The 14757-nt window shown below is 43.8% G+C and overlaps 1 protein-coding gene across 2 annotated transcripts in view; it reads left to right on the forward strand.

The window, feature by feature from the left end:
• LOC115159858 (electrogenic sodium bicarbonate cotransporter 1) overlaps positions 1 to 14757 on the forward strand; it is an 88855-nt gene that overhangs the window by 65489 nt on the left and 8609 nt on the right. For both annotated transcript variants that reach the window (XM_029709930.1, XM_029709929.1), the window contains exons 17-23: positions 4417 to 4530; positions 6077 to 6238; positions 6591 to 6769; positions 8594 to 8666; positions 10417 to 10485; positions 10766 to 10939; positions 14561 to 14725. In XM_029709930.1, coding sequence (XP_029565790.1) covers positions 4417 to 4530; positions 6077 to 6238; positions 6591 to 6769; positions 8594 to 8666; positions 10417 to 10485; positions 10766 to 10939; positions 14561 to 14725 — 936 coding nt within the window. The remainder of the gene's footprint in view (positions 1 to 4416; positions 4531 to 6076; positions 6239 to 6590; positions 6770 to 8593; positions 8667 to 10416; positions 10486 to 10765; positions 10940 to 14560; positions 14726 to 14757) is intronic.

A 14757-nucleotide genomic window follows, 5' to 3' on the forward strand; every position in this document is an offset into this window, starting at 1 on the left:
ACCGCTCAGGGATTTCACCATGAGGCCAATGGTATCTTTAAAACTGTTACAGTTTAATGGCTGTGATAGGAGAAAACTGAGGATGGATCAACAACATTCTAATTGCTCCACAATACTAACCTAATATACAGAGTGAAAAAAAGGAAGCCTGTACAGAATAAAAAATAATCCAAAAGATGCATTATGTTTGCAACAAGGCACTAAAGTAATACTGCAAAGAAAGTGGCAAAGTAATGAATTTTTGTCCTGAATACAAAACGTTATGTTTGGGGCAAATCCAATACAACACATTACTTAATACCACTCTCCATATTTTCAAGCATGGTGGTGGCTGCATCATGTTATGGGTATACTTGTAATTGTTAAGGATTGGGATAAAAAATAAACGGAATGGAACTAAACAAAGGCAAAATCCTAGAGGACAACTTTGTTCTGTCTGCTTTCCACCAGACCCTGGCAGATTAATTAACCTTTCAGCAGGACAATAACCTAAAACACAAGGCCAAATCTGCACTGGAGTTGCTTACCAAGAAGACAGTGAATGTTCCTGAGTGGCCGAGTTACAGTTTTGACATAAATCTGCTTGAAAATCTATGACAAAACTTGCAAATATTGTACAATCCAGGTGTGCAAAGCTCTAGAGACTTACCCAGAAAGACTCACAGCTGTAATAGCTGCCAAAGGTGATTCTGACATGTATTGACTCAGGGGTGTGAATACTTATGTAAATGAGATATTTATGTATTTCGTTTTCAAGAAGTTTGCAAACATTTCTAATAACACAATACCCCATAATGACAAAGAGAAAACTGTGTTTTAGAAATTTAAGCAAATGTATAAAAAAAAAACAGAAATACCTTATTTACATAAGCACTCAGACCCTTCGCTATGAGACTCGAAACTGAGCTCAGGTGCATCCTGTTTCCATTGATCATGCTTGAGATGTTTCTACAACTTGATTGGAGTCCACCTGTGGTAAATTCAGTTGATTGGACATGATTTGGAAAGGCACACATCTGTCTATATAAGGTCCCACAGTTGACAGTGCATGTCAGAGAAAAAAAACAAGTCATGAGGTCGAACCAATTGTCCGTAGAGCTCTGAGACAGGATTGTGTCAAGGCACAGATCTGGAGAAGGGTTCCAAAAAATGTCTGCAGCATTGAAGGTCCCCAAGAACACAGTGGCCTCATCATACTTAAATGGAAGAAGTTTGGAACCACCAAGACTCTTCCTAGAGTTGGCCAAACTGAGCAATCGGGGGAGAAGGGCCTTTATTCAGGGAGGTGACCAAGAACCCGATTTTTCACTAAGACAGACCTCCAGAGTTCCTCTGTGGAGATGGGAGAACCTTCCAGAAGGACAACCATCTGTGCAGCACTCCACCAATCAGACCTTTATGGTAGAGTGGCCAGATGGAAACCACTCCTCAGTGAAAGGCACATGACAGCCCACTCTGAGTTTGCAAAAAGGCACCTAAAGGACTCTCACACCATGAGAAATAAGATTATCTGGTCTGACAAAACCAAGATTGAACTCTTTAGCCTGAATGCCAAGTGTTACATCTGGAGGAAACCTGGCACCATCCCTACGGTGAAGCATGGTGGTGGCAGCATCATGCTGTGGGGTTGTTTTTCAGAGGCAGGGACTGGGAGACTAGTGAGGATCAAGAGAAAGATGAACAGAGAGAAGTACAGAGAGATCCTTGATGAAAATCTGCTCAGGACCTCAGACTGGGGCGAGGGTTCACCTTCCAATATGACAACAACCCTACGCACACAGCCAAGACGACCCAGGAGTGGCTTCGGGACAAGTCTCTGAATGACCCTGAGTTGCCCTGCCAGAGTCCGTACTTGAACCTGGTCAAACATCTCTGGAGAGACCTGAGAATAGCTCCCCATCCAACCTGACAGCGCTTGAGATGATCTGCAGAGAAGAATGGGAGAAACTCCCCAAATATAGGTGTGCCAATCTTGTAACGTCATACCCAACAAGACTTGAGGCTGTAATCACTGACAAAGGTGCTTCAACAAAGTACTGAGTAAAGGGTCTGAATACTTATGTAAATGTAATATTTAAATAAAAAATGCTATAAACTTGTTTTTCCTTTGTCATTATGGGGTATTGTCTGTAGTTTGATGAGGGGGGGGGGAGGAAAGCTGATTTAATCCATTTTAGAATAAGGCTGTAATGTCACAAAATGTGGAAAAAGTGAAGGGGTAGGAAAACTTTACGAATGCACTACCAGTCAAAAGTTTTAGAACACCTACTAATTCAAGGGTTTTTCTTTATTTTTACTATTTTCTACATTGTAGAATAATAATGAAGACATCAAAACTATGAAATAACACATATGGAATCATGTAGGAACCAAAAAATTGTTTATCAAATCAAAATATATTTTATATTTGAGATTCTTCAAATAACCACCATTTGCCTTTGACAGCTTTGCACACTCTTGGCATTCTCTCAACCAGCTTCACCTGGAATGCTTTTCCAACAGTCTTGAAGTAGTTCCCACATATATGCTGAGCACTTGTTGGCTGCTTTTCCTTCACTCTGTGGTCCGACTCATCCCAAACCATCTCAATTTGGTTGAGTTCGGGTGATTGTGGAGGCCAGGTCATCTGATGCAGCACTCCATCACTCTCCTTCTTGGTCAAATAGTCCTTACACAGCCTGGAGGTGTGTTTGGTCATTGTCCTGTTGAAAAACAAATGATAGTCCCTCTAAGCCAAAACCAGATGGGATGACATATCGCTGCAGAATGGAGCCATGCCTGTTAAGTGTGCCTTGAATTCTAAATAAATCACAGACAGTGTCACCAGCAAAGCAACCCCACACCATAACACCTCCTCCTCCATGCTTTACTGTGGGAAATACACATGCAGAGATTATCCATTCACCCGCTCTGCGTCTCACAAAGACACAGCAGTTGGAACCAAACATCTCCAACAATTTGGACTCCAGACCAAAGGACAAATTTCCACTGGTATAATGTCCATTGCTTGTGTTTCTTGGCCCAAGCAAGTCTCTTCTTCTTATTGTTGTCCTTTAGTAGTGGTTTTTGCAGCATTTCGACCATGAAGGCCTGATTCACACCGTCTCCTCTGAACAGTTGATGTTGAGATGTGTCTGTTACTTGAACTCAGTGTAGTATTTATTTGGGCGTCAATATCTGTGTCACGCCCTGACCAGGTGAACTCTTCTATTTTGGTCAGGGTGTGGCATTTCTATAGTTTATTTTCTATGTTTTTGGTATAGCCTTGCTTTGGGGCTTATTTCTATGTTGGGTTCTGTCGATTCCCAATCAGAGACAGCTGTCGCTAGTTGCCTCTGATTGGGGAATCACATTTAAGTTCCTTTTCCCCCACGATGTTTGTGGGGTGTTGTCTCTTTTTGTTGGAGCAGTAGCGATATGTTTATTCTCTGTTTTGACCGTGTTATTTCAGTCTGTAATAAATAACATGTGTTCGCTCCCAGCTGCGCCTTGGTCCACTTCTTCCTTCCTGCACGACGATCGTTACAATCTGAGGCTGGTAACTCTAATGAACATCCTCTGCTGCAGAGGTAACTCTTGAGTCTTCCTTTCCTGTGGTAGTCCTCATGAGAGCCAGTTTTATTATAGCGCTTGATAGTTTTTGCGACTGCACTTGAAGAAACTTTCAAAGTTCTTGAAATTTTCCACATGACTGACCTTCATGTTTCTCTGCTTATTTGAGCTGTTCTTGCCATAATATGGACTTAGTCTTTTACCAAATAGGGCTATCTTCTGTATACCACCCCTACCTTGTCAAAACAAAACTGATTGCTCAAATGCATTAAGAAGGAAATAAATTCCACAAATTAACTTTTAAGAAGGCACACCTGTTAATTGAAATGCATTCCAGGTGACTACCTCATGAAGCTGGTTGAGAGAATGCCAAGAGTGTGCATAGTTGTCATCAAGGCAATGGGGTGGCTATTTGAAGAATCTCAAATATAAAATATGTTTTGATTTGTTAAACACTTTTTTGTTTACTCCATGATTCCATATATGTTATTTCATAGTTTTGATGTCTTCACTATTATTCTACAATATAGAAAATAGTAAACATAAAGAAAAACCCTTTAATGAGTAGGTGTTCTAAAACTTTTGACAGGTAGTGTATATGTATGTGAAACGTTGAAAATGTGATTATTATGGTTAGCACACCCTGATTAGCTCAATGAGTAAAGGAACTACACAGGCCATAATGAGTTAGCTGAAAAACATTCTGCTCCACCTTAGAACATTTTTTGTGTGACGTAAATTCAGTCTTTCCCTGGACGTAACATTGAAAAAGGGAAGACCTTACTGTATTGCCTCAGCCAAAAGCCTTGCCTAACTGTCAACTGTCAAAATCAACATGATGTTCCAACCCCTATTGTACCGTAGGTGAGGAAGCTGATCAGTGATTTTGCCATCATCCTGACTATTGTTATCTTCTGCGGAGTGGATGCCTTTGTCGGAGTGGACACACCCAAGCTCATCGTGCCAACTGAATTCAAGGTGAGAACCTGGGTGGATTTCAGTAGTATTGAGACGGGCCTTGTTCTAAAACTTTGACCTTGTATAATGTCCACAATCCTCTGTTTTTATTTTGTTCTATAGTGCACAGTTTCACACATGCATTGACGTTAGTAATAAGGCTTTAAATTCAAATACAAGCAAAGGAGTATGTATTATACTCTGGTCCAGGTTTTAATTGAAGTGCTATCATTTTCTAGAATTACACAACAGGGACTGGTGTATCAATCTGATCTCTGCCTGAACAATGCTGCCTTGTCTTAGGCAGACATAAAGTCTTTGTAATCATTGTTATAAAGTCTTGTATAATCCAGTGTACTACTGCCGAGATCCTGAAACTCCGACACAGAACCAGTCACTGAGCTTATTACCTTATCTTAGTTTACCTTACTTCACTGGGGCCTAGGCTGTCTCGAGTGATGGAGGGCCTAGGCTGTCTCGAGTGGTGGAGGGCCTAGGCTGTCTCGAGTGGTGGAGGGCCTAGGCTGTCTCGAGTGGTGGAGGGCCTAGGCTGTCCTGAGTGGTGGAGGGCCAAGGCTGTCTCGGGTGGTGGAGGGCCTAGGCTGTCTCGAGTGGTGGAGGGCCTAGGCTGTCTCGGGTGGTGGAGGGCCTAGGCTGTCTCGAGTGGTGGAGGGCCTAGGCTGTCTCGAGTGGTGGAGGGCCTAGGCTGTCTCGAGTGGTGGAGGGCCTAGGCTGTCTCGGGTGGTGGAGGGCCTAGGCTGTCTCGGGTGGTGGAGGGCCTAGGCTGTCTCGGGTGGTGGAGGGCCTAGGCTGTCTCGGGTGGTGGAGGGCCTAGGCTGTCTCGGGTGGTGGAGGGCCTAGGCTGTCTCGGGTGGTGGAGGGCCTAGGCTGTCTCGGGTGGTGGAGGGCCTAGGCTGTCTCGAGTGGGGGAGGGCCTAGGCTGTCTCGGGTGGTGGAGGGCCTAGGCTGTCTCGGGTGGTGGAGGGCTTAGGCTGTCTCGAGTGGTGGAGGGAGTGTGGGTGAGGAGGGCTGAAGTATCGGTTCTGAAGTTAACCGCCCCGTTCTGCTCCAATCCCCCCCAACTGGAAGCCTCTTCCCCAGAGTAAAAAATATGTATCACATTCTGCACATGTGTTTCTTGACCTCTACTTTACGCACACATTTTTGTGGTCACCCTCCCTTCACATTTCTTACTGTCAATTGTGAGAACAGAGTAAGTAGCCTGTTCTCTGGGCAGCCGAACAGTAGAGTAGAGAATCCTGCACATGCGCCGATGTTTAGGATTTTTTGGCTATTGGGAAGAGTGTTCGGAAGAATTCGGAAACTGCAGCCACTCAGTTTTTTAAATGAGGGGAAACTTTTTAGGTTATTGTCTGGGCAACCGTAATATAAAATATATTCCATGAGTTAGTATAATGTTATAACAACAAAATGACATTTCTAACAACATCCTGCAACCATGAATGTTTACTTGGCAAGTATGATGTGTATCTGTTGTCTTGTGTGTTTATCCACCCTGACCGACTATATAACTGACTGGCTGTGTCTCTCTGCTCCTGGTCCCCAGCCCACCAGCCCCAACCGTGGCTGGTTCGTGCCCCCATTTGGAGGGAACCCGTGGTGGGTTTATCTGGCAGCAGCCCTCCCTGCTCTCCTGGTCACCATACTGGTGTTCATGGACCAGCAGATCACCGCCGTCATCGTGAACAGGAAGGAGCACAAACTTAAGGTGGGGGGGATGGCGGGCGGATAGGATGGAGGGGAAAGGGAGGGGTGGATGTAGAGGAAGGGAGGATGGGAGGGATGGAAGGGGAACATTGAGGGATGAAGGGCCTCTGGGTCAGAGGGGTAAGGAGATAAGATAATGTCTTAAGATAAGAGAATGAGGCACAGCAGAAGAGGGAAGAAATGGCTTTAGGGGGTAGGTGAAGAGGGGTAGAGACTGAAATGGGAGTTCTGGGGGTGTTTTTCAACACTTTGTATTGGATGTTACATCAATAGTAACTTGTTTAAGGAACTAGACTCTGTTTGCTTGTGGTTAGCGATTACTGAGACACCTTCTTCTCTCCTGGTCCTCACAGAAAGGGGCAGGCTACCATTTGGACCTGTTCTGGGTAGCAATACTACTGATCGTTTGTTCCTTCATGGGCCTGCCCTGGTACGTGGCTGCTACTGTCATCTCCATCGCCCACATCGACTCTCTGAAGATGGAGACCCAGTGCTCTGCCCCTGGGGAGCAACCCAAGTTCCTGGGTGTCAGGTGGGTGAGCGGGGAGGGAGGTGGGGAGGAGGGGAGGGAGGGTGGGAGGGAGAGAGGAGGGAGTTGGGAGGTAAGCGAGGAGGGAGGGTCAGTGGAGCGAAGAGAGTTATCAGAGCAGAACGATTCCTGTCTCTTTCACATGCAGCCTACAAAGGCCTTAGTTTCACTTTGTTGCCATTCCCACACAATGGTATTTAAAATAAAATAAAAATTATTGCTACATGACATTTTACAATCCCCTAGACAGGGCTCTAAAATGCCACCAATTTGATCGCAAAAGTAGTTTTATTTTGGGAGCACTGTGCGTCTAGAAAAAATATCTCCCAGATAATGGCATAATTGTTGTAATAATAAGGTTTCACTATACCGTTGTTTCCGAGTGCCCTAGAGTAAAAACTCGAAGCCGCTAGATCTGCACTATCATCTAGGATTGATGTGCATTTCCGGAAATACACTAGTGTCTCCCGTGGACCGGCTCATACATAAAGCATCCTCCATTCAGGCTGCAAAGGCATCATTTTCCTCCTTAACTAGCTCTAATGGTGAGCTGCCATAAAAAACATGTACTGTCTTAATAAAACAACATTTTCTACCACCATTTTCGTATTTTCTGACAACTTAGGATATTGCACACAGCATTCAGCCAAGGGTGTGCAACGTCCTAAGTTGTCCGAAAATACTAAAATGGTTCAAATATCTGACCCATATGGCGCAACATTTTTACCTTCTTCCTATAGCGGATCGCCGAGACTGCATTTTATATTCATAAACCATTGTAACGTGGGTCGTCTAAAGGAGACAAAGGTGTGGCGTGTGAAGTGCTCATATTTACTTTTAATGAATATACTTAAACAAAACGACCGACAGTTCCGTCAGGTGACATACACTAAACAGAAAACAACTACCCACCAAACCCAGGAAGAAAAACCCCTACTTAAATATGATCTCCAATCAGAGGTAACGAGGATCAGCTGCCTCCAATTAGAGATCAGCCCAAACAATCCCAACATAGAAATCGAAAAACTAGAACTTAAACATAGAAATAAAAAATATAGAACAACCCAAAACACCCCCTGTCACGCCCTGACCTACTCTACTATAGAAAATTACATCTTACTAGGATCAGGACGTGACAACCATGTCATGGGCCATTCTAAAACTACTTGCGTGTCGTTAACCATTTGTTTACACTTAAGTCATGTTACATCATTGGCTAGCTCGCTAATAACCTGGTGACTACCGGTAGACCTATATCCAACATTTAGGGGCAGAGAAAGGAAAGGGATAGTTTCTTCAGGAGACCTGAAGAATAGCAATTGATTGAATGAGATCTCTTGCATGTAGTCATCACAAACCTGACGTTTTTAAAGAGATAGTGTGCAATTTTACACAGTGCTTTTAGACAATGTAGAAACCTAGTATACGACAATTGACTTTGTAATTTCAGTGACAGGTATAAGTATAAACATTTGAGCTTTTATAATAATCAAATTCCTTTACAGTGTTAAATATTCATTTCTAGGCCACAACATGAGCTTTAAAAGTAGCTAGAATTCATATAGGTCTAATATAAGATTTATCTCAATCAACAACAAAAACATTTCATTGTATATTCTGGTGCTGCTAAATTTCATGTGGTGCTCCCAACTCTTACCAGTGCTAAAAACGGATAATTTAGAGCCCTTCCCATAGCACTAAATGAACATGTTGAAGTTATTTGATTGTCACATCAGAACAGTGGTCAATAGTTTGGACAGAAAAGTTAGTAAACTGACTGTGATGTCTGTACAGTGTGATGTGATGAACTATGCTTTCTTACCTCAGAGAGCAGAGAGTGACCGGTGTCTTTGTCTTCGTTCTGACTGGACTGTCTGTCTTCATGGCTCCCATCCTCAAGGTAACACTTCAAACACCCATTCCCTTTAAATCTGCCTATTCATTTCCCTTAAATCTATAATAATATATGCCATTTAGCAGACACTTTTATCCAAGATGATTTACAGTAGTACTTGCATACATTATCATATGTGTGGTCCCAGCAGGAATCTAACCCACAATCCTGGTGTTGCTCTAGCTACCAACTAAGTTACACAGGACCACAAATCGACATTGTTATTCCCTTTAAATCTTACTGGATTACTGTCCTCCCCTTTAAGTGGAAAATCCCATCACTCATTCAAATTGTGAAATATTGTAGTCATCCAATTAGTGAGTGGCCTAATTGAGGTGATGTGAAATAAACATGTTCATCATCGTTTAGGCTCAGTTTGCAGCTCAGTGAGTAGGTTAGTCAGGTTTCTGGTTCTCTTGTTAATCTGACCATCATAAATATAAAAGCTGTCATTGTCCTTACAGTGAGTGGGAATGGTCCTCCCCCTTGTGGACACTTTAGGGTAGTAGAAATGATGAGGCCGCCTGTGCTCTTTTAAGGTCCTTTCTATAAAATAGTGTTAGTCCCAGGTGCGTAGGTATCAAAACTAGGAATATTTAGATGGAAACCCGCACGCTGGTGAAAATAAAGATCCAAACCTGATGCTTAAATACAAAAATCTAAATTATTTTATTTGGTCATCATGATGCCAAAAAGGGGAAAAACAAAATATAAATGTTTTGACAGAAATCACACCATCAGTGTAATAGGTAGGCACTCACACCTGGCTTCTGTTTAAATAATAATTACATATGTCACATGATCAAGAAAGAAAATCAGAACACCTATAAATCAGTACCTAGTACAAGTGGCACAGCAGTCTAAGGCACTGCATCTCAGACACCCTGGTTCAATTCCAGGCTGTATCACAACCAGCTGTGATTGGGAGTCGCATAGGGCGGTGCACAATTGGCCCAGCGTCGGACGATGCGCCTGGTTAAATAAAGGTTACATTTAAATAAAATGTAAAATATAAAAATACAAGTACAATAGAATGCATGATCTATACATTATATATATAATATACATTAGCGGACAGCGAAACATCATCATGTGAACATTTCATCCGAATAAAGAAGACATGAAGTAATGGCTCGACAAGACAAGAATAGAGAGCTAGAGATGACAAGCTACTACCTGGGGGATATCTCTATCTCTAATGAAGATCAGATCTTAAGCTTCTACTCTAGTACACTCTAGTAACAGCACATTCTATCAGATCTGTTCAGAGGTCAGCCACATGACAGGTCGTCTCTAGTAACAACACATTCTAGTAATGCCAGATAAGGTGCTTTGGCCATGTCGACAGACTGCTATTTTAGGCTTGTTCTGACTGTAAATGCATTGATCACCTTCTACGTAGAATACATTTGTGTGTTGTTTTGTTATACAGCACGTTATTTAGTAGAAGCTAACGACATACACCAAAAAGGTTAACGAGGTGCAGACTAACAGACTATAAACTTCAAAACATTAGAAGGTAGCACACCCTGTCTATGTGTATGTATATCCCAGTGATTCATTGGAGAGTTAACGATGCAACATGTCGTCAAAAGTTATTTGTCTCTCACTGTTGTTATTGAAAACAGGGTTAACCCTAACTTCATATCAGCCCTAAAAAATAGTAAAAGGGAGGAATGCTGTTTTTATTATTTCTGTGGAAATACAACCTCTATTACCTTTCTCCCGTTCACCCATTCCTGTTCTGTCTTCCCAGTTCATCCCTATGCCCGTGCTCTATGGCGTGTTCCTCTACATGGGCGTGGCTTCTCTCAACGGTGTCCAGGTGAGTGACTCTGACCCAACATGCAGCCTGAAATTCTAGGCGTTAGTGATATTAGTCCACTGCTAACCAACATGGTACACCAGTCGCATCCACTCCCATGTATCTGGGCCTTACCTCTGTACAACTGTAAGTCAAAGAACACTCAGATAGAGCCAAAATGGAGTCTGTAACTCTATGCCGGTTAGTTATTAGCCCATCAATAATATTGTCTGCGATGCCAGTCGCATCCCCACCCCATGTATCCTGGCCTTACTTCTGTACGACTGTGTCTGTCCATCAGTTCTTGGACCGGCTGCAGCTGCTCCTGATGCCAGCCAAGCACCAGCCTGACCTGATATACTTGCGCCACGTTCCCCAGCGTCGTATCCACCTGTTCACCTTCATACAGGCCCTCTGCCTTGCCCTCCTCTGGGTCCTCAAGTCCACTGTCGCTGCAATCATCTTCCCTGTCATGGTAAGACTTAAGCATGCGACACACGTGCACACACACACACACACACACACACACACACACAAACCAAAGTTTATTTTTCACATGCGCCGAATACAACGGGTGTAGAGTAGACTTAACCGGGATATGCTTATGAGCCCTTCCCAATGATGCAGAGTTAAAAAAGTACCACCAGGAATAAAATCCACAGAAATGGAGCTATATACAGGAAGTACCAGTACCAGTACCAGATAAATGTGCAGGGGTAATAGCTATATACAGGAGGTACCAGTACTAGATCAATGTGCAAGGGTGCGAGGTATTTGAGGTATAATGTACATGAAGGCATGGTTAAGTGACTAGGCATCATAATAGATAATAATAAGAGTAAAATAAAGAACAGAGTAGCAGCAGCATATGAAGGTAAAAGTGTGTGTGTTTGTGTTGTCGGTATGTTTGTGTGTGTGTGCGTATGTAGTGAATGTGTGAGGGTTTTGTGTGAGGGTGTCAGTGTAGTGTGTGTGCATATAGTGTGTATATAAATGTCTAGTTTTGTGAATGTGCATAGAGTCCGTGCAGACAGTCCGGGTAACCATGAATTAACTTCTGACCAGTGCTTGACTTGGGCCGGAGCTGATCGGAACGTAGTACTGGCACATTTCTGGGGAATTGCGTACCGGCTCCTCTATAAAAACAAAGTAGCCTATCTCTGGCCCAGATTCACACACGAGGTAAAAAAGGTTGATCAAAGCGGAATGAAGGCTGGATCTTCATTGAATAGTAATGGAGAATGGGCATTCATTTACTGATTCTGCTTTGTTTCAGTTTATTTACTGCTAGTCTGTGAATCTGTGTGTGACAGTAGGCTGTTTGAGATTTCGCAAGCCTGAATGGCATGATGCACTGTGCCAAGTCGTCAAATTAGGGTTTGTAAGTAAGGTCATGGAAATTAGTTTCATAATTGTTGTTAATGTAATTCATGAAAGCACACTTTTAAATAAGATCAATCAATAATAAAACTACATATCAGCCATTATCGGAATGACCCTTCATTTCCTGTCTGTGGTGCTGCGTGTGTACCAGTGTGAGTGGGCCTGTCACGTCCTGACCATAGAAAGCTTTTATTTTCTATGGTAGAGTAGGTCAGAGCGTGACAGGGGGTTTTGTCTAGTTTACATTTTCTATGTTGGGTGGTTCTAGTTTCTGTACTTCTATGTTGGCGCACTGGAGATCTGGAGCGTAGAGCTGGCACAACCCGTCCTGGCTGAATGCTCACTTTAGCCCGGCACGTGCGGGCGTTGGCACAGGACGCACTGGAGATACGGTGCGCATCACTGCATAACATGGTGCCTGTCTGGTCACGCGCTCCCTAAAGCGAGTGCGTCCACAGTCCGGAGCCTCCTGAGACGGCCTACAGTCCGGAGCCTCCTGAGACGGCCTACAGTCCGGAGCCTCCTGAGACGGCCTACAGTCCCTGTAGCTCAGTTGGTCGAGCATGGTGTTTGCAACACCAGGGTTGTGGGTTCGATTCCCACGGGGGGCCAGCACAGGAAAAAAAAAAAAACATGTATGAAATTGTATGAAATGTATGCATTCACTACTGTAAGTTGCTCTGGATAAGAGCGTCTGCTAAAATGACCAAAATGTAAATGTAATACAGTCCGGAAGCCTCCAACATTCTAAGAGTAGTCTAATTGACAACTAACTTACTGTGCATAGATCTCCCCTGAAACATTCATATTTGAGCCTTATATATATATATATAACATGTCGAACCTTTTGAGGATCCGAGGGCCCATGCCAAATCTTTTCACTCTCTGGAGGGGGAAGAGGCACTGTTGTGCCCTCTTCACGACTGTGTGGGGTGGTCCAAGGAACTTGAATCTCTCAAACCTCCACTACTGCCCTGTCAATGTGGATGGGGGCATGCTCTCCCCTCTTTCTCCTGTAGTCCACGGTAGTCCTTTGTCTTCCTGATGTTGAAGGAGAGGTTGTTGTCATTGCACCACACTGCCAAGTCTCTGACCTCCTCCCTGTAGGCTCTCATCGCCATTGGTGATCAGGCCAGCCACTGTCGTGTCTTCAGCAAACTTGATGATGGTGTTGGAGTCTTGCGTGGCCACACAGTCATGGGTAAACAGACTAAGGACACACCCTTGAGGGGGCCGCGTGTTGAGGGTCCACGTAGCAGAGGTGTTGTTGCCTACACTCACCACCTGGGAGAGTCCCGTCAGGAAGTCCAGGAACCAGTTACAGAGGGAGGTGTTCAGTCCCAAGGTCCCCAGCTTGGTAATGAGCTTGGAGGGAACTATGGTGTTGAACGCTGAGCTGTAGTCTATGTACAGCATTCTCACATAGCTATTTCCCCTCTTGTCCAGGTGCGAGACGGCACTGTGAAGTGCAGTTGAGATTGCGTTATCTGTGGATCTGTGTGATCTTGGGGCAATATGCGAATTGGAGTGAGTCCAGGGTGTCTGGGATGATAGTGTTGATTTTTGTCATGACCAGCCTTTCAAAGCACTTCATAATTACAGATGTGAGTGCTACAGGTCGATGGTCCTGGTTACCTTGGAGTCCTTGGGAACAGGGACAATGGTGGTCAGATTAAAACATGTTGGGATTACAAACTGGGACACGTGGAGATTGAAAATGTCAACTTGTTTAAAAGTTTTACATCGGCCATGGAGAGCGAGATCACACAGTCATCCGGAACAACAGGACTCAATATTGTTTTCCTTGAAGCGAGCATAAAATGCATTTAGCTCGTTTTGGAGTTCTGCATCACTGGGCATCTCAAGGCTGGGTTTCCCTTTGTAATCCGTTATCGTTTGCTAGCCCTGCCACATACAGTACGTTTAGCATTGAAGCCGTTGTAATAGAATTCCACCTTCCTTCTATATTGTTCTTTTGCATGTTTGATGTCTGATCAGAGGTCGTAGCAGATTTCTATGTGTGCGTCCATGTCCGTGTCCCCTTTCTTGTAAGCAATAGCTCTAGCCTTTAGTCCAGTGAGGATATTGCCTGTAATCCATGTTTTTTGGTTTGGATACGTTTGTATAGTCACTGTGGGGATGACATCATCTATGCACTTATTGATGAAGCCTGTGAGTGATGTGGTAAACTCCTCAATGCTATCGGATGAATCCTGGAACATATCCCAGTCTGTACTCCCAGTCTTGTAGCCTCGCGTCTGCTTTATCGGATCACTTCCGTATTGAATGCGTCACTGGTACTTCCTGTTTGAGCTTTTGTTTGTAAACAGGAAGCAGGATAATAGAGTCATGGTCAGATTTGCCAAAGGGAGGGTGAGGGAGGGCCTTATGTGTTTCTGTGGGGAGAATAAAAGTGGTTTAGAGTTTTAGTACCCCTAGGCATGCACAGACACACATTCACAGGTACGTGTGTTCACAGGTCCGACATACACAAACAAGTACACCTACAAGATGAAATGTACCAAGGAGCCAATAATAAACCATTCAAACACATACAATAGAGCAGTGACACATTCACTAAAACAGTATGGAAACCGTTACTAACAGACACAAACACACAATACTATACAATGCATCCAGCCACGTGCCCACCAACACAGTATATAGTAGCCATTATCTATCCCCACTGACGCGTCTGTGTCCGTCTCTCCAGATCTTGGCCCTGGTGGCAGTCAGAAAGGCCATGGACTACATCTTCTCCCAGCAAGATCTCAGCTACCTGGACGACGTCATCCCAGAGAAAGACAAGAAGAAGAAGGAGGATGAGAAGAGGAAGAAGAAACAGAAGAAAGGAAGCATCGACAGTGAAATCGATTTTGTAAGTCATTTTGAGGCTTTATTGAAAGTGGA

This window comes from Salmo trutta, chromosome 23, assembly GCF_901001165.1.
Source record: "Salmo trutta chromosome 23, fSalTru1.1, whole genome shotgun sequence".
Taxonomy (NCBI): domain Eukaryota; kingdom Metazoa; phylum Chordata; class Actinopteri; order Salmoniformes; family Salmonidae; genus Salmo; species Salmo trutta.